The 17969-nt window shown below is 37.8% G+C and overlaps 1 protein-coding gene across 1 annotated transcript; it reads left to right on the forward strand.

Annotated features, from left to right (window-relative positions):
* Positions 1–2957: 2957 nt before the first annotated feature.
* LOC106876519 (uncharacterized) lies at positions 2958–14285 on the forward strand. The gene is made up of 8 exons (XM_089343070.1): positions 2958–3367; positions 4023–4509; positions 6218–6254; positions 6643–6855; positions 8391–8566; positions 9878–9930; positions 11367–11438; positions 12710–14285. Exons 2-8 carry the CDS (start codon positions 4070–4072, stop codon positions 12913–12915), a joined length of 1197 nt encoding a protein of 398 aa, XP_089199196.1. The 5' UTR covers positions 2958–3367; positions 4023–4069; the 3' UTR covers positions 12916–14285.
* Positions 14286–17969: the final 3684 nt, after the last annotated feature.

A 17969-nucleotide genomic window follows, 5' to 3' on the forward strand; every position in this document is an offset into this window, starting at 1 on the left:
CTATCGTTAGAAGAAACAAATATTTTATACAAACGTCCTCATCCTGAGTTTCTGTCATCTTCAGATGTTGCAAATCAAGCTGGAAGTAAAGGATTTTTTGGCAATACTGGGGAACGAACGAAGGGAGATAATACGCCTTGTTATTCCACATTTACGTTCTTGACTAACTTCTGTAATGGCATTGAACTTGAGAGATCAAACCAACATCCATAGTTGCGCGTCTAAGTCAAGGATTCTTAACCATTTTCTATCTGTGGACTCCTTTGATTACTATTTTATTTTAGTGGCCTCCTATAACCATTCAATGTTTAAAACTTTTTCTGTTGTGTCTGAGGAGAGTCATTTTCTTATTGTGCCTTAAAATTTAACACACTCACCGGTAAAATTTCCACTTATTTCTTATTTTTATTTTCCTAAAATTTTCGTTGCGTCTTGCAACCTTTTCAATAAATTTTAAGGCACAATAAGAAAATGACTCTCCCCAGACACAACAGAATATGCTTCAACACACGAAATCACATAAAAAATCTTGCAAACCAAATCCAAAAACGAAAGTTCTTTCAAAATTCTTATTTTGTTCATCACACATTCACTTATGTAGTTTGAACTGTGTAAAATGTTAGAAAAAGGAAACTTTGCTGTTTCTTGCAATACATTACAGTAAATACATGACTTGGCTTAGCTTCATGGGGCTGGGGTCATCATGCATAAAGTCGACCAGGCTCAGCAGTGCTCTCCATCAAGCAGTGTGTTGTATTCTTGAGCAAAACACTTCATTTCACATAACTGTAGTCCACTGGGCTGGTAAAAACGAGTATTCGGGTGTTGAACTCCTGATCATAAATTGTGGTTTGGATTCCAATCCACTCAGCTGGTAAAAAAAATGAGTATTTCTATGACAGACTGGTATCCCACCCAGGAAAGGGTATACATGTCAGAGAAACCAGGAAACCAGTCCTTCGTTCCTTAAAGAGTAATATGGACTAACCATTAGAGAATCAAAGTATTCAATAATGATGTAATTATCTTCATTCATTTTTATGTTAAAAAATAAATTTAAAAAAATTTATTTCAGTCAGTAGACTGGCCATGCTGGGTCACTTTTTAAAGATTTTTCTCTTTTCAGTCCAGTGAACAGTACTTATTTTTTTAAAACCTGGTACTTATTCTATCAGTCATTTTTTTGCCAAACCACTAAATTATGGTGACAATAGACATGCCAACACCAGCTGTGAAGCAGTGGTGGGGGATAAACTCGGACACAAAAACGCAGACACACATGTATATACATGCAATAACCAGCATCTTTCAATTTCCATATTGTAAGTTGATTTCAAAAAGGTTTATAATATCGTGCCCTTTCTTGGCAGTGAAGTGGACCTGTTCGACTAAAATTACAAAACAAATTTCAAACTCCAAATGCTCCAAACTTTTCTCCAATTTCAAGGGGTGCAGATGGGGAGATCTTTTTTTTTTTTTGTGTGACACACCTCTTCCATTTTTAACATGTAGTTTTACATGTTACAAAAATCCCAACCATATCTTTGAAGAGAATAATATTGAAAAAACAAAAAGTCAGGAATCTTTAAAGACTGGAATTTTTTGTAGATTTAGCTCGAGTAACCCAGTCTCGACATAGCATCCAGCAGATGATATGTTTATTTTATGTTGCCATTGCAATAAATCGAAACCATCATAGTGTTGTATTACTTCGCAAAATTTCTTACCTCTGGTAAAAATTTACCAATTTCATTGCAAATATAAATTTGCTTTCTTTCATTAAATATTTTCATCTTTAAAGGAATTTGTATGATTTTTTTTCTGCTTCGTGGATATATAAATGCAGGATCGAAAATGAAAGAAAAACGAAGCCGGAAGCGTACAAATATAGACTTGAAAACGAATTAGTTATTCGGCGTTCCTTTGATATAACTCGACAAAAAAACCCAAAATACTCGACTGTTTCCGTGACAACTCGACAATTCACTTCGGATATCTCCGTGACAGCTAAGCACGCACCACGCACACACAACCCTTTATCTTTCTTTTCAGTAATTGTCACGAAGACATCCGAAGTGAATTGTCAAGTCGTCACGGAAACAGTCGAGTGTTTGTTTTGGTTTTGTCGAGTTATATCGAAGGATTGCCAGGAAGCACATGGGCGGCAATACATGTAAACTAATAGCAAATTAACCTACAAAACGTTCCAAGAAAAGAGGAGCTTACATAAAAAAAATATACCCCTATTCACTACCAGCCGACCACACACACACAAAGAAAAACTAACAACATTATAACAAAAGGTTTCGACGGTACTATTAAAGCAGCACGGTCCCGAAAGCGCAGTCGCGCGTCCGCGCTAGCTAGTCTTGAGTGGTCGATCCTAACCCTAACCCTATCCCTAACCCTAACCCTGTCTCTAACCCTATCCCTGTCTCTAACCCTAACCCTATCCCTAACCCTAACCCTGTCTCTAACCCTAACCCTAACCCTATCCCTAACCCTAACCCTGTCTCTAACCCTATCCCTGTCTCTAACCCTAACCCTAACCCTGTCTCTAACCCTAACCCTAACCCTATCCCTAACCCTAACCCTGTCTCTAACCCTAACCCTAACTCTGTCTCTAACCCTAACCCTAACCCGCGTGTGCAAATGAATACGTGTTTAGGGTTAGGGTTAGGATCGACCACTCACAACTAGCTAGCGCGTTCGGGACCGTGCTGCTTTAGTAGTACCGGTTCCGACATTTATTGCCAGTAGCGGAATCCCTGCAAAACCTAAATTCTCCCCTCCTCCCAATCACGAAGGACAAGTGCCCTTCTCCATCTGTCATTAACCTGTCTCCCGACCCATGCTCAAAGTAACGCCATTTATGAGTAATGTTTATCACATAGCAACCGTATAGCTTCTGCGCCTTATGCATCGCTTTAATTATATCTTAGGAAGAAAGTAGCAACAGATGTTTCACATAATTGCAAGTAACACGACACCACTTTCGATGCTAATATTTAGTCGGAACATATATACACAACAGGCACGGACATAATTTTTTTAAATATATCTAAAAGTTATTAAGTATAAAATTTAATAGAAATAAGTATCTAGAAAAAAAAAATTAATTATAAAATAAATTCTTGAAAATATTTTTGTTAAGCAGACTAAAACTGACAGGCAAAAAGACACGGTGGGCGTGTCGAAACTATACCGTTAGGTGACTGACTCATCCGGATTCTAGCTCATATAAAATTATGCAAGTATTTACTTAACTTTTGAAAGAATCAAAGTCTTAATTTCTGAAGAAGGAAGTCGTAGGACATCATTCAAATTAATTTTCATTGCGTTATCAGCTAAAAATATCTCCTTTCAGGTAAATATATTTTTTATTTTAAATTTTTCATTGTGTAGCAAAGAATTTATGGCCGATTTTGTTTCCTTATAACTTCCAGAAAAATGGATATATTTTAATGAAATTTTCTACAAATACGCTTCAGAAGATGTAGATTCCGATTATATCGTAATTTGTCGTGAAAACATACCGAAAGATCGCCAAACATTTTTCTGTGGGTGGCAAGAGGGGGTTCGGAAAATTCACACGCGTTGGATTTATTTCATAACTTACAGAAAAATAGGTATTTTTTAAATGAAATTTTCTATAAATACTTTTCAGAGTGTTTAAACTATGTATATATACGCACACACACACACACACACACGACCGGCTTCTTTCAGTTTCTACCGACTAAATCCACACACAAGGCTTTGTTTGACCCGAAACTATAGAAGACACTTGCCCACGGTGCCATGCAGTGAGACTGAACCCTGAACCGTGTGGTTGGGAAGTAAGCTGCACAAATTTTAACAAAATCGTTTATGGACCCCAGTTGAAAACCTCTGGTTTAGAGAATTCTTAGTTGGTCGGCTCTGATCTCAAATATTTGTTATATTTATGATAAAAACAAGTCCCCCCCTCTCTCTCTTTCCCTACACAGCATTTTTAGTGTGTGCTTTTTTTTTTATTCCAGATCAATCAAGAGTCTAAAAGTAGAGCCTTTGTAGTAATAATAATAAAATGGCAAGAGATGGCAACACGGAGCTACACTGGGCCTGTCGTCGTGGAGATAGTGGCAAGGTAGCAGAATTGCTAGAGTCAGGACTTGCTGTCAATGCGATGGCTGTGGATGGTAACACACCACTTCATTGGGCCTGTCGTGAAGGATACCATGATATGGTCGATGTTTTACTTGCATTTGGAGCAGATGTCAATTTGGTGGCCAAGGATGGTTACACACCCCTCCATTGGGCCTGTCGGGGTGGATTCAGTAGAATAGTAGACGTTTTACTTAAATATAAACCTGATGTGAATGCATTGACGGAGGAAAATTACACAGCTTTACACTGGGCCTGTCGGGGTGGAAACGTCGAAACAATAATTGCATTGATGAAATCTAAGCCTGAAGTCAATACAGTGGCTTTGGATGGTAACACACCGTTACACCTGGCAGTTTCAAGGTAAGTTAACAATGATCTGGAAGATCCATATCTGATTGGCTTTTCTTTTCTTTTAACTGTTCAATAATGTTGGGCAGAGTTTCATATCAGGACGCCCATATAGGTTGGATTTTCGCCAACCACTCCCCTTCCGAACCGTTTTTTTTTAATCAAGTTTTTTTTTGTACACTACGCATTTAAAAACCATGGTAGAAGGCCGTTTCGGTAAAAAAAAAAAAATTCCAAATGAAAACGTGTGATTTAAGGGAGATTGGGCTGTTGTTTCTAGCACATCGCACGGCCACCTTCATCATTTCTTTATCTCTCACATGTATCGATGCTTTTCACTAATTTTCTCTCGCTGCCCTCACCATCCCGAAAAAAATTGGGAAAATCCCCGTCAAAATGGAGAAAATCCAACTTAGGTGGCCGTCCTAATCCGACACTTCGCCAATATTAATTTGTCATAATCCTATCATGGACTTTATTTCTAAGTAATGAAAATTATACTTAAGGTCTTTGTAATGAGTAAAAAAAAAATGTATACTTCGTGAATCTTCTTTGTTACTTTTAAAGTTCAAATTTCGTTTATTTCTTTTAAATTTTCAATTACGTTTGTTTATATTGATTTGTCATGGAGGCGCAATGGCCCAGTGGTTAGGGCAGCGGAGCCCTGGTCATTGGATCGCGGTTTCGATTCCCAGACCGGGCGTCGTGAGTGTTTATTGAGCGAAAACACGTAAAGTTCCACGAGGCTCCGTACTCTTTCTCTCACTCTTACTTCCTGTTTCTGTTGTGCCTGTAATTCAAAGTCACAAGAGAATATCCCCGAGATCTATGTCTGTGGAGTGCTCAACCACTTGCACGTTAATCGGATCAACTGGAACCCGAGACGTCGTGTTCTTCTTGGACTAGTAGTGATTATCTCCCTTACAATAATTCCCCCCCCAATGATCACCATTATCATGTTTGTGTCGATGTTGACTTCTGATTAGATTCTTTTTACTTCTCATCTATATCTTCACCTGTTACAGTATCAAATACTCACCTTACTGCAAGTCCGTATAAAACTTTACACCTCTCTCTTGTAATGTGTTAAAACAGTAACCATCGACTCTAAATACTTCACAGTATATTCAGGTTTGTTTCTTTTGTGTTTCTAGTTCAAATCTTGCATTTCATCATTATTTTAAATTCATTTTAATTCAGATCACTTCAAAACGGAATTTTTATCTCAGAACCAGGGGCATTCTCAGGTGGTTGGTGTCAAAAGGGTTACTTATTGTGTATCACTGTACCATATTGCTACATTATTGGGCCTCATATAGATCTTTTACTTGTTTCAGTCATTAGACTGCAGCCATGATGGGGCACCACCACCTTGAAGTTGAATGAATCAATCCCAGTAATTTTTTTAAGCATGGTACTTATTCTATCCGTCTATTAACTGAACTGCTAAGTTATGGGATGTAAACACACCAACACTGGTTGCCAAGCAGTGAAAAGGGAACAAACACAAAGACGAACACAGTTTCCATGTCATATCCACCCACAAGACTTTGGTCAGAAGACACTTGCCCAAGTGACTGTTTTGTATATTGTAGAAAATAATGTTATAATTATATTTACTTATGTTTGTTTTCATGAATTATTAATCTAATAATCAATTATCTCAGTATCTGTAATGTTTGCATTTTTAGTTGCAATATCATCTTTCTATAACTTTCAGGAATGATCAGAAAATGGTGGAATTGTTGCTGTCCCAGGTTAGTCAGTATATACACTCCTTTAGCATTTATCATTGTTGGTTGTTCAATATCATCATTGTTGGTGAAACAATCATCTCCAACCCATACAAATATGGAGAAGCATGGTACATTATTATGGTCGTAGTGATAATTAGGATAGCAATACTTGTGGTGTTGACAATAGCCACTGTCAAATAGCAAAGAAGATAGGACTCTGCTACCATCCAGAAACTGGTTGTACTCATTATGCAAGAAGTGAATAGATATTCCAAATTATAGAGGGACCTATGAAGGATATTCTTTACCTGACAACACTAAATCTGCATTAAAAGTTTGATGAAAGCCATAATGACATATTGATATATACAATTATTTCCAGGTTGTTTTTTTTTTTTCTTCAATATAGGATCAAATACAACTGAATATTCAAGACTATGATGATAAACAAACACCATTGCATCATGCTGTCTCCAATGGACATGTGGGACTGATTCATGCTTTAGTGTCGAAAGGGGCTGATGTTAATGTTGGTGATATGTATGGAGTTACTTCTCTTCATCTAGCCTTGAAGAAAAGGAAGTTTGAATCTGAGACTAAACACATTGAAGCCTTAGATAAGGTAAGTATCAAAACTATCTTGTGAGAGAGACTGATAGATATTGTTTGTCATGGCTCAGTTCACATCCATTAACATACCATTTGACAGACGTACCACCCTAGTCAAACTCCCTGACTGATCCTATTCTTGACTAAGACATGTGCTTCAGCACATGTCAAGGTGCTCAACATGCATCATGTGTTTCACGCCAGATAATGAACCACAGTTTGACAATGGCCTGATCCCTCCTCCATCACTACTAGATATCACAGTCCCTTCTCATAAAGCCTACTTGAATTATATAACCAGTAATATTCAACTGCCTTGCATCCTCAAAGACATGGCTCCTCTACTGTATTGAAAGCAACTTCTAAAAAATTTGTCATCAAAGTGTGAAGTCAAAACGACCATTCCAAAATAATGATATATCGTAGAAGAGAGGGCTGTTTGACATGATGAGATAGCCTCTTTAGTGCTTATTTCATTCTGAGAAGAGTTCTAACTGTAACAGTTCTCCATACAAATACTGGCATCTTGTGTCATGCCATATAATACTGTTGAATGTAAGGACATCAGAGAGATCAGTGTTTTTAAAGAAACTCCTTTGTGTTCTGTAAAAGTTGGAGTTGAATCATTAAAAGCCTTTTATATTGGTATGTCCAGGATTTCATTGTGGTTTGGTTGAATTTGGACATGCTGTGCATACTCATCATGTTGTTATTAGCTGTTTTATGAGTTATGTGTATATTTCATCATGTTGAAACATTAATCCCCACACATTTTTTATTATTCTTTCTCCTTTTTCTCTTCTCAACCCTTTCTGTTAAAGAGCATGGGCTCAAAACATCAAAAACTTTTCCAGTCTTCCCTAGCATCAAACTAATAGACCTGCTTGTTGTTCCTTCACCTGTGTTTGTCTTTTGTTTTCTGTAAATTCAAATGATATAAACATATATATATATACACACGCACAAGTATATATAGCATTTGCTTGTAAAGTGTTAGTGTGTGTGTATATATATATATATATATATATATATACACACACATATATATATATATATATATATATATATACACACACATATATATATATATATATATATATATATATATACACACACATATATATATATATATATATATATATACACACACACATATATATATATATATATATATATATATATATATATATATACACACACACATATATATATATATATATATATATATATATATATATATATGTACATACACACAGTACTCTTACATAAGTACTTCCCATGTTGTGACCGATTGATTTTATCTAAGTAGTTGTATAGTTAAGTTCTAGTGTGGTTTGTATTTTGGGATGAACTTATTGATACTTCATTGAATATAATGTAAAAATCAATTTAAAATGAACTCAACCCAAAATAAGGTAAAAATTCAATATTATGTAATCAGTTCAATCACTCAATGTACAAACTGTACAGAGATATAGTGTGGTTATTGTGTAATTTGGTCACATAATTGTGTATTATGATGTTGCCCTCATATTTCATCTTTTGTAGTGCTGTTTAAAGCTTGGTCTTGTTAAAGAAGCCAGACTTTCTGCTGCTGTAGTGGTTAGCTATCTAGCAGAGCAAGGAGCAGACCTATATTGTAGAAACATCTACAATACCAAACCAATTGATCTCATTGAAGATAAAGATCTGAAATGGAAACTAAAAGAACTTTACCCACCTCGGTAAGTATTCACTAACAGTGACAGGATAAACCAGCACTTTCTTACATAACAATTGTTTCAAATTCACCTGCAGAAACATTACTGAAGCATTATAAAAGATAAATTAACACATGTCAATTATGATGATGATCATCATCATTATCATCTCCTCCTCTTCAACAATACTGGTCAATTACATCTCTTCAAGCAGGCATATATAAAGAGTTTACTGAAAAAAAAAACAAAGAAACACACAAATCTTGTAAATATATCTAGGGCCCAAAAAATGTTCAGTGTGTTCTCTTGAGAAACTATCTTTTAAAAAAACTTGAGAACCTCCAACGAATACATAAATTTGAAGACTGAGACTTTTTCTGTGTCAGCGTTTCAAGAAATACATCTTATTGGAATTTAAAAGTAGACCACAGGACACTTAGTAAACCATTAACTTCTGATTTACGTTTACTTGATATCGAATTTTTGTAACGATAGTTATCTCCCTTGTGTCTCTCCTTTACAAGCATCTCTTGTGTAAACATCTGTTCAAAAGACAACTGACAAACGGTTCAGCTTGATAAATGGCAGAATCAGTTATTATTTCGACCAGGAAACCCTGAGTAGCTCTATTAACAAGATTTGTGGGTTTTTTTTTTAATTATAAGATTATCTTTACTCTCTTAGCTGATCGACTGCTTTTCTACTTGTTAAGCATTGCCACATAATATATATATAAAAATGGTCTGATCAAGAAGTATATGGACGGTCACGCAGAATGGTATATTTTCACAATTAAAAAAAATATTTTATTCTGTATCTTTGATAGGATATTTAACCCTTTGGAGTTTCAGTGCTAAGAAGACAGAACCCTTTTCACAAGCTCTGCAGAGGGCATGCACTTATTTTTCAAAAAAATATTATAAAAAATAAAGTAATTACTTTACATGTATAAAACTACAAATATTCTTGTAGGAAATTGAATGAACTAATAGAATCTTCTTTGTCATTCAACTTTTCGGCCAATAGATCATCTCTGTTGTCTCCTAATGATAAAATAACATGAGTGTTGAATATTAAAGCTTAATTATGAAATAGTGGAAAAACGAAAAAAAAATTACGTTTCCTTGTAATTAAATAGTACGCAGTATGAGCTGGGGCAGTTAACGTGTTAAGTGTAAAACAGGTAGAATATTTGAGCTAGTTTATATGTTAAATATTTTATTCTACAATTGATCTTTTCTGTGAGTATTGTAATATTCATTGTAAACCTGTATACTATATAATATCTAGTGTTAATTAATGCTATTGGTGGGCTGTGTTTTTATTTTGTTTCAGATTGGAGAATCCATTGTGTAGTGATAGTCATGGCAGTGAACATGAAGTGACAGGTGAGTGTAAATATTGCCCCCATTATCAATGATGTATAACAGGTAAAGTTCAGGAATTCTTTGATGATCTGTCTCATTCACTGTACAGGTGTGGTATAATCTGCTTCACGTTGCTTTGCTCAAAGTCAGCTGAGACCTGGCAGACTTATAGGGAAGACTGTTCCAGAACTGACCACCCAGTCTTTTCAGAGATAATGTACCTGTCATCACATCCCGTGAATTTTGTCTTGATCCAAACTCCATTTAGGACTGCAGTAAAAATAAACTAACTTAGCTAAATCTTTTCAGTTTACAAAGACGTCCAACATATTCTCACAATCATTTAATTATCAGCTGGCTATAATTTTTTGTGATTCTTTCCTGTGACAGTCTAATCACATGACCATAGTGGTGGAGCTGTGACCTCTCAGTGTGAAAAAGCAGCAGTTGGGCCTGGAGAAACTCCCTGATCTCTAAGCTACGCACCCATTTGAGTAACCTCCAACTAGAAGACTTTGGTTTGTTGTCGGTATATCCATTGTTGCCTTTCAGTATCATACCAGCTGTAAAACTAAAACAATAAAAGATACTGTTGAAATAAATGGGGATTAAGAGGAGAAATTTAAGTATCTTAGGGGCTGTATTAACAAGTGATATGGAGCAAAATGCTGAATTGCAGCTGCTGGCACAGTAATGCACCAATTCTCAGCAGTCAGTCCTCTAAAGGCAAGAGGTTAGTCAAAAGAACAAACTTGCTGTCTTAAATTTGGTTTTGGGTAATGACAAAAAGAGAACAGTCACGAACAGAAGTGGCTTAAATAGGATTCCTCTGAGGGATCTCTGGGGTAATGTTTCTCAACTGGGTGTGTAGGTCAGAGATCAGGGAGTTTCTCCAGGTCCAGCTGTTACATCTCCACACTGAGGGGTCACGGGAAAGAATCACAAAAGGTTTATAGCTAGAGGATATAAATGATTATTGTGAGAATATGTTGGATATCTTTAAAAACTGAGGAGATTTAGAAAAGGTAGTTAACTTTTAAAATGGACTAAACATAACAGGAGGAGACACGTGGGATGGGACATAGCTGAAGAGGTCACAGGATGTGTGATCATCATTGTCGTTTAACATGGGCTGGATGATTTGACAGAAGTGGCCAATGAAAGATTTCAGACAAAAGACACTCAAATAATAATAATAAAGCTGAAGTGAAGACCAAGTATATAATGCGTGTGTGGTTGATTGGCAAAAATATGACCATCCCCAAATAGTTTATTTTATTGCGGTCCTAAATATCTAGATATTACCTGATACCACTGTAGATATTGTAAATGTTGAGACCTTAGTGGTCAACCGTTGACCACTGATGATAGCAATGTTTCACAATAATAGATTATATATTATAAGCAGAGATAGAAATTCCAATATAAAGTGAAAGATTTTGGAATATTTTTTTCAGATTCTCAAAAACTGGATGACAAGGACATTCTCATTATAGCAAAACTATTAGCAAACACATGGCGGCAAGTTGGTAAGTATAAAATAACAACATACGGTTTATATCTATAAATTTTACATCTAATTGAGCTTTTGATACATGTGGCTGTGTGATTAAGAAGTTTGCTTCCCAAACATGTGGTCTTCCATTCAATCCCACTACGTGGCACCTTGGGCAAGGTTATTCTAGGTCTGGGCCAACCAAATCCTTGTGAGGAAATATGGTAGATAGAAACTGAAAGACACCTCTCATATATATATATATATATATATATCATCAGTAGTTCATATGTACGTAAAAGACGCACACAGATGTTGGATGTTTGCCATGGCAATAGGGTTTTCGTTTACAGATAATCTTTTGTTTTTAATTTTTGTTGCTCTGTAGCCTCTGCTCAACCTTCATTGTACAAACCTATGGCTCATAAGTCATTGTGTAAATGACTTGACTTTACGTTTTTGTCACATTTCTGTTGAAATACACTACTTTTATTGCAATTAATTTTGAAACTACTAAAGAATTTAGTAAATTAACTTTGTCATTATTCATGAGGTAGCATAATTAACATTTTAAATTTTACCTCTAGTAGCAATTATATTACGATAAAAATAGCAATAGTTATTTATATAAAATGAGATCTTGACAAGCACAGGGAACGTAAGTTGGAGTTTTAATTGAAAGCCTTAACTTAGATCACTTTAAAACATGAAATTTCTATCATAAAGCCAGAGGCAGTCACAAGCAGATTTGCATTATATGTGTATCTGTGTTCATGTTTATGTCTCTTTGTCTCAACATTACAGGAGTGTTATAAAGCAGAGGTTCTCCAGGTGGGGATGTTGAAGGGGTTTAGAGGGCAGTTAGGTACCATAATTAACATTCTAGATTTTATCTCTGATACTAATTATATTATACATGATAAAACTGTTAATGGTTAGTAAAATAAAATGAGATCTTATCAAGCACAGTCATGTCATTAAGCTGCAATATGTATAAAGTAAATTTACAACTTTTGTCTTCATTCAATTTTTTTATCATTTCTCTGTTAAAAGCTTATACAATCCATTTTAAGAGTAAAATTTATAAATTGTCATCCATAAGTTAGTCTAATCCTGATGTTACACTCACCACTTAGGTAGGTGCTAGATATAACTACTTAAGGAAGAGAGGGCACTACAAAAAATAGGTTAGGAACCACTTTTGTAAAGGATTGTTGTTCATGACAAGAAGAACATCTGGCTGTAGACAATCTGCCTCACATAAATGATGATTGTAATTTTTTCTTATTGTTGTATCTTTTGCAGGAATTTTTCTGGGGTTAAAAAGTACACAACTAGAAAATATCAGGTCTGATAATCCTTTTGACATAGAAGAACAGTGCTTCCAAATGTTAAGAAGGTGGTTCCTGAGTTCCAGATCAGAGAAAAGTCCTCTTGATATTCTAAAAAAAGCTCTCAACGATGCAGAGTGTTTTGAAGCTATTCACTATTTATCGACTAAAAAAAGTTAACGTAACAAGGTGTATTCCTGAAGTTTAGAGATTTTTTTAAGGAGCAACATTAACTTCTAAGTTTTGTACTCTAGCCCCTTTGTGAAGGTGTCCAAGATCCTTGTCACAACCTCTTTCATCTTCTTAAAGCCTTCAAATCAATTGCCCCTGAGGTTCTCCTTCAGCTTGGGGAACAGCCAAAAGTCACAGAGAGCAAGGTCTGAGAAGTAGGGAAGGTGAGAGACAGTTTCTGCACCTGTTTCTGTCAAGTAAGTTGGTTACCAGGATGGAATTATGGACTGGTGCTGGTCCCACCAACCCAAGTGGAAGAACTCTGGCCTTCTGTGACAAAGTTGTTTCCTGAACTCTTTCAAAACCTCCAAAGAGTACTTTTTTGTTGACCAGAGAGAACCCAGTGGATGTAGATGATAACCTTGTTGAAAAAGCGGGGGATCATCATGAGCTTCCTGGTGGACTTGCTTTGCCTGGCTTTCTTGGGCCTGGAGGTCTCTTGTCTCTTCGTCTATAGATCATAATAGATTCAGAGACTCAAGTACTCTTGGATTAGAGACAATGAGTTCAACTATCTCCCTGCTGTCAACAATGCATCTTTTTATTTGTTGGTTACTAAGTGCCCTGGGAACAAACTTTATACAAATTTTAACCATGTTCTGATTTTTATGAGTAATTTTGTGTATAGTTGGTACACCAACTCCATACTCTATTGTCTTTATAGACACATGACAGTCTTTATCCAGAAATTTTCAAATTTTCTCAACCAGCTTTGATGTTATAGCATCCCTCTCTACTCTTGAGAGAACAGCCTTGAACTTCTTGTGACTGAAAAAACAGTGCTTCATACAAGTTAACTCATGAACTGTCTGGAGCATCTCATAAGTTTTTGTAGCATTGTTGCAAGTTTAACACAAAACTTTATCACATAGTGAACATCCAAATTGTCTTCATGTCCTGACTGCAGTCTGCAAACAAGACAGCTGTGACAATTAGTGTTTAGTAGAAATGCTACTCTTAAAAAAAAGGTTTCTAAACTTCTCGAATGCATCTTGTAAATGTTCTTGTTGTTTGGCTTCAGGCTAACCTTGATGGAGCACATCTATAATTAGTCATTCTATTCATGACAAACTTGTCTTTTTTTTTTGTGTGTGTATGTGATGAATTGAGGACCACATTATCCAGAGCCTCTTTGTTTAAAAAAAGTGGTAGGGTGTGACTTGAGGGGGATTTGGCTACCATTTCTAGCATGTACCTCTGGTCAGTAGAGATAAGCTTTTGAAATAAAGATGAATTTAAAAAACCATAATGTCTTGTTTTAATTATAATTAGAAGTACGTCCCTGAATGCTTCCATTGTTATATTAGCAGTTCTGATATTGCTTTCAAATTTTAGCACGTAGCTACATTACATACGTACATACATACATACATATATACATACGTACATTTCGGGAACGTTCTTTCGTCTTCGGGAAAGTTTTTGCGTCTTCGGGAATTTTTGTGCGTCTTCGGGAACGTTCTTGCGTCTTCGGGAACTTTTTTGCGTCTACGGGAACGTTTTTGCCTCGTCGGAAACGTTTTTGCGTTTTCGGGAAAGTTTTTGCGTCTTCAGGAACGTCCTTACGTCTTCTGAAAAGTTTTTTCGTCTTCGGGAACGGTTTTGCGTCTTCGTGATCGTTTTTGCGCCTTCGGGAACGTTTTTGCCTCTTCATGATCATTTTTGGGTCTTCGGGAACGTTTTTGCCTATTCGGGAACATTTTTGCATCTTCGGAAACGTTTTTGCGTCTTCCGGAACGTTCTTGCGTCATCGGGAACGTTTTTGCGTCTTCGAGAACGTTTTTGCGTCTTCAGGAACGTTTTTACATCTTCGAGAACGCTTTTGTGATTTCGGGAACGTTTTAGGCTCTTCGGGAAGGTTCTTGCGTCTTCGAGAAGGTTTTTGCGTCTTCTGGAACGTTTTTTGTGATTTCGAGAACGTTCTTTCGTCCTCGGGACCGTTTTTACGTCTCCGGGAACGTTCTTACGTTTTCGGGAACGTTTTTGCGTCATCGGGAACGTTCTTACGTCTTCGGGATCGTTTTTGCATCTACGGGAACGTTTTTGCCTCCTCGGGAACGTTCTTTAGTCTTCGGGAACTATTTTGCGTCTTCGGTAACGTTTTTGCGTTTTCAGGAACGGTTTTTCGTCTCCTAGGGAACGTTCTTGCATCTTCGGAAAAGTTTTCGCGTCTTCAGGAACATTTTTCCGTCTTCGTGAACGTTTTTGCGTCTTCGTGATCATTTTTGCCTCTTCGGAAAGGATTTTGCGTCTTCGGGAACGTTCTTACATTTTCGGGAACGTTTTTGCGTCTTCGGGAACGTTCTTACGTATTCGGGAATCGTTTTGCGTCTTCGGGAAGGTTTTTGCCTCGTCGGGAAAGTTTTTGCGTCTTCCGGAACGTTTTTGCGTCTTCGTGATGGTTTTAGCGTCTTCGGGAATGTTCTTGCGTCTTCGGGAACTTTTTTGCGTCTTCGGGAACGTTTTTGCTTCTTCGGGAACGTTCTTACGTATTCGGGAAGTTTTTAGCGTCTACGGGAACGTTTTTGCGTCTTCGGGAACGTTTTTGCGTCTTCAGGAACGTTTTTTCGTCTCCTCAGGAACGTTTTTGCGTCTTCGGGAACGTTTTCTCGTCTCCTCGGGAAAGTTTTTGCGTCTTCGGCAACGTTCTTACGTCTTCGAAAAAGTTTTTGCGTCTCCGGGAAGGTTCTTACGTCCTCGGGAATTGTTTTGGCACTTCGGGAACATTTTTGCGTCTTAGGGAACGTTCTTACGTCCTCGGGAAAGTTTCTGCGTCATCGTGATCGTTTTTGTCTCTTCGGGAAATATTTTGCGTCTTCGGGAATTTTTTTGCGTCCTCAGGAATTTTTTTGCGTCTTCGGGAAAGTTCTTACGTTTTCGGGAACGTTTTTGCGTCTTCGGGAATGTTCTTGCGTCTTCGGGAACTTTTTTGCGTCTTCGGGAACGTTTTTGCCTCGTCGGGAACGTTTTTGCGTTTTCGGGAACGTTTTTGCGTTTTCGGTAACGTTTTTGCGTTTTCAGGAACGGTTTTTCGTCTCCTAGGGAACGTTCTTGCGTCTTCGGAAAAGTTTTCGCGTCTTCAGGAACATTTTTCCGTCTTCGTGAACGTTTTTGCGTCTTCGTGATCATTTTTGCCTCTTCGGAAAGGATTTTGCGTCTTCGGGAACGTTCTTTCATTTTCGGGAACGTTTTTGCGTCTTCGGGAACGTTCTTACGTATTCGGGAATCGTTTTGCGTCTTCGGGAAGGTTTTTGCCTCGTCGGGAACGATTTTGCGTCTTCGGGAACGTTCTTACGTTTTCGGGAAAGTTTTTGCGTCTTCCGGAACGTTTTTGCGTCTTCCGGAACGTTTTTGCGTCTTCGTGATGGTTTTAGCGTCTTCGGGAATGTTCTTGCGTCTTCGGGAACTTTTTTGCGTCTTCGGGAACGTTTTTGCCTCGTCGGGAACGTTTTTGCGTTTTCGGGAACGTTTTTGCGTTTTCGGTAACGTTTTTGCGTTTTCAGGAACGGTTTTTCGTCTCATAGGGAACGTTCTTGCGTCTTCGGAAAAGTTTTCGCGTCTTCAGGAACATTTTTCCGTCTTCGTGAACGTTTTTGCGTCTTCGTGATCATTTTTGCCTCGTCGGGAACGATTTTGCGTCTTCGGGAACGTTCTTACGTTTTCGGGATGGTTTTAGCGTCCTCGCGAACGTTCTTGCGTCTTTGGGAACGTTTTTACGTCTTCGGGAACGTTCTTACGTTTTCGGGAACGCTTTTGCGTTATCGGGAACGTTGTTACGTCTTCGGGATCGTTTTTACGTCTACGGGAATGTTTTTGCGTCTTAGGGAACGTTTTTGTGATTTCGGCAACGTTCTTTAGTATTCGGGAACATTTTTTAATCTCCCCGGGAACGTTCTTGCGTCTTCGGGAACGTTCTTACGTCTTCGGAAAAGGTTCTTGCGTCATCGGGAACGTTTTTGCGTCTACGGGAACGTTTTTGCCTCCTGGGGAACGTTCTTACGTCTTCGGGATCGTTTTTGCGTCTACGGGAACGTTTTTGCCTCCTCGGGAACGTTTTTGCGTCTTAGGGAACTTCTTACGTCTTCGGGAAAGTTTCTGCGTCATCGTGATCGTTTTTGCCTCTTCGGGAATGTTTTTGTGTCTTCGGAAACGTTCTTTAGTCTTCGGTAACTATTTTGCGTCTTCGGGAATTTTTTTGCGTCCTCAGGAATTTTTTTGCGTCTTCGGGAACGTTTTTGCCTCGTCGGGAACGTTTTTGCGTTTTCGGGAACGTTTTTGCGTTTTCGGTAACGTTTTTGCGTTTTCAGGAACGGTTTTTCGTCTCCTAGGGAACGTTCTTGCGTCTTCGGAAAAGTTTTCGCGTCTTCAGGAACATTTTTCCGTCTTCGTGAACGTTTTTGCGTCTTCGTGATCATTTTTGCCTCTTCGGGAAGGATTTTGCGTCTTCGGGAACGTTCTTACATTTTCGGGAACGTTTTTGCGTCTTCGGGAACGTTCTTACGTATTCGGGAATCGTTTTGCGTCTTCGGGAAGGTTTTTGCCTCGTCGGGAACGATTTTGCGACTTCGGGAACGTTCTTACGTCTTCGGGATGGTTTTAGCGTTCTCGCGAACGTTCTTGCGTCTTTGGGAAAGTTTTTACGTTTTCGGGAACGTTTTTGCGTCATCGGGAACGTTGTTACGTCTTCGGGATCGTTTTTACGTCCACGGGAATGTTTTTGCGTCTTAGGGAACGTTCATACGTCTTCGGAAAAGTTTTTGCGTCTTCGTGATCGTTTTTGCGTCCTCGGGAAAGTTTTTGCGTCTTCGGGAACGTTCGTACGTCTTCGGGAACATTTTTACGTCTTTGGGAACGTTCTTACGTCTTCGGGAACTTTTTTGCATCTTCGGGAACGTTTTTGCCTCTTCAGGAACGTTTTTGCGTCTTCGGGAAAGTATTTGCGTTCCCCGAGAACGTTCTTGCATCCGTGGGAACGTTTTTGCGTCTTCGGGAACATTTATGCC

This window comes from Octopus bimaculoides, chromosome 26 (assembly GCF_046866305.1).
Source record: "Octopus bimaculoides isolate indiv1 chromosome 26, ASM4686630v1, whole genome shotgun sequence".
Lineage (NCBI taxonomy): Eukaryota > Metazoa > Mollusca > Cephalopoda > Octopoda > Octopodidae > Octopus > Octopus bimaculoides.

Bases quoted from the DNA above. Each gene is read 5' to 3' on its own strand.
- LOC106876519 (XM_089343070.1), top strand. From the start codon at position 4,070: ATGGCAAGAGATGGCAACACGGAGCTACACTGGGCCTGTCGTCGTGGA. The intron at 4,510-6,217 runs GTAAGTTAACAA...TATAACTTTCAG, and splicing joins TTACACCTGGCAGTTTCAAG to GAATGATCAGAAAATGGTGG. The intron at 6,255-6,642 runs GTTAGTCAGTAT...TCTTCAATATAG, and splicing joins TGGAATTGTTGCTGTCCCAG to GATCAAATACAACTGAATAT.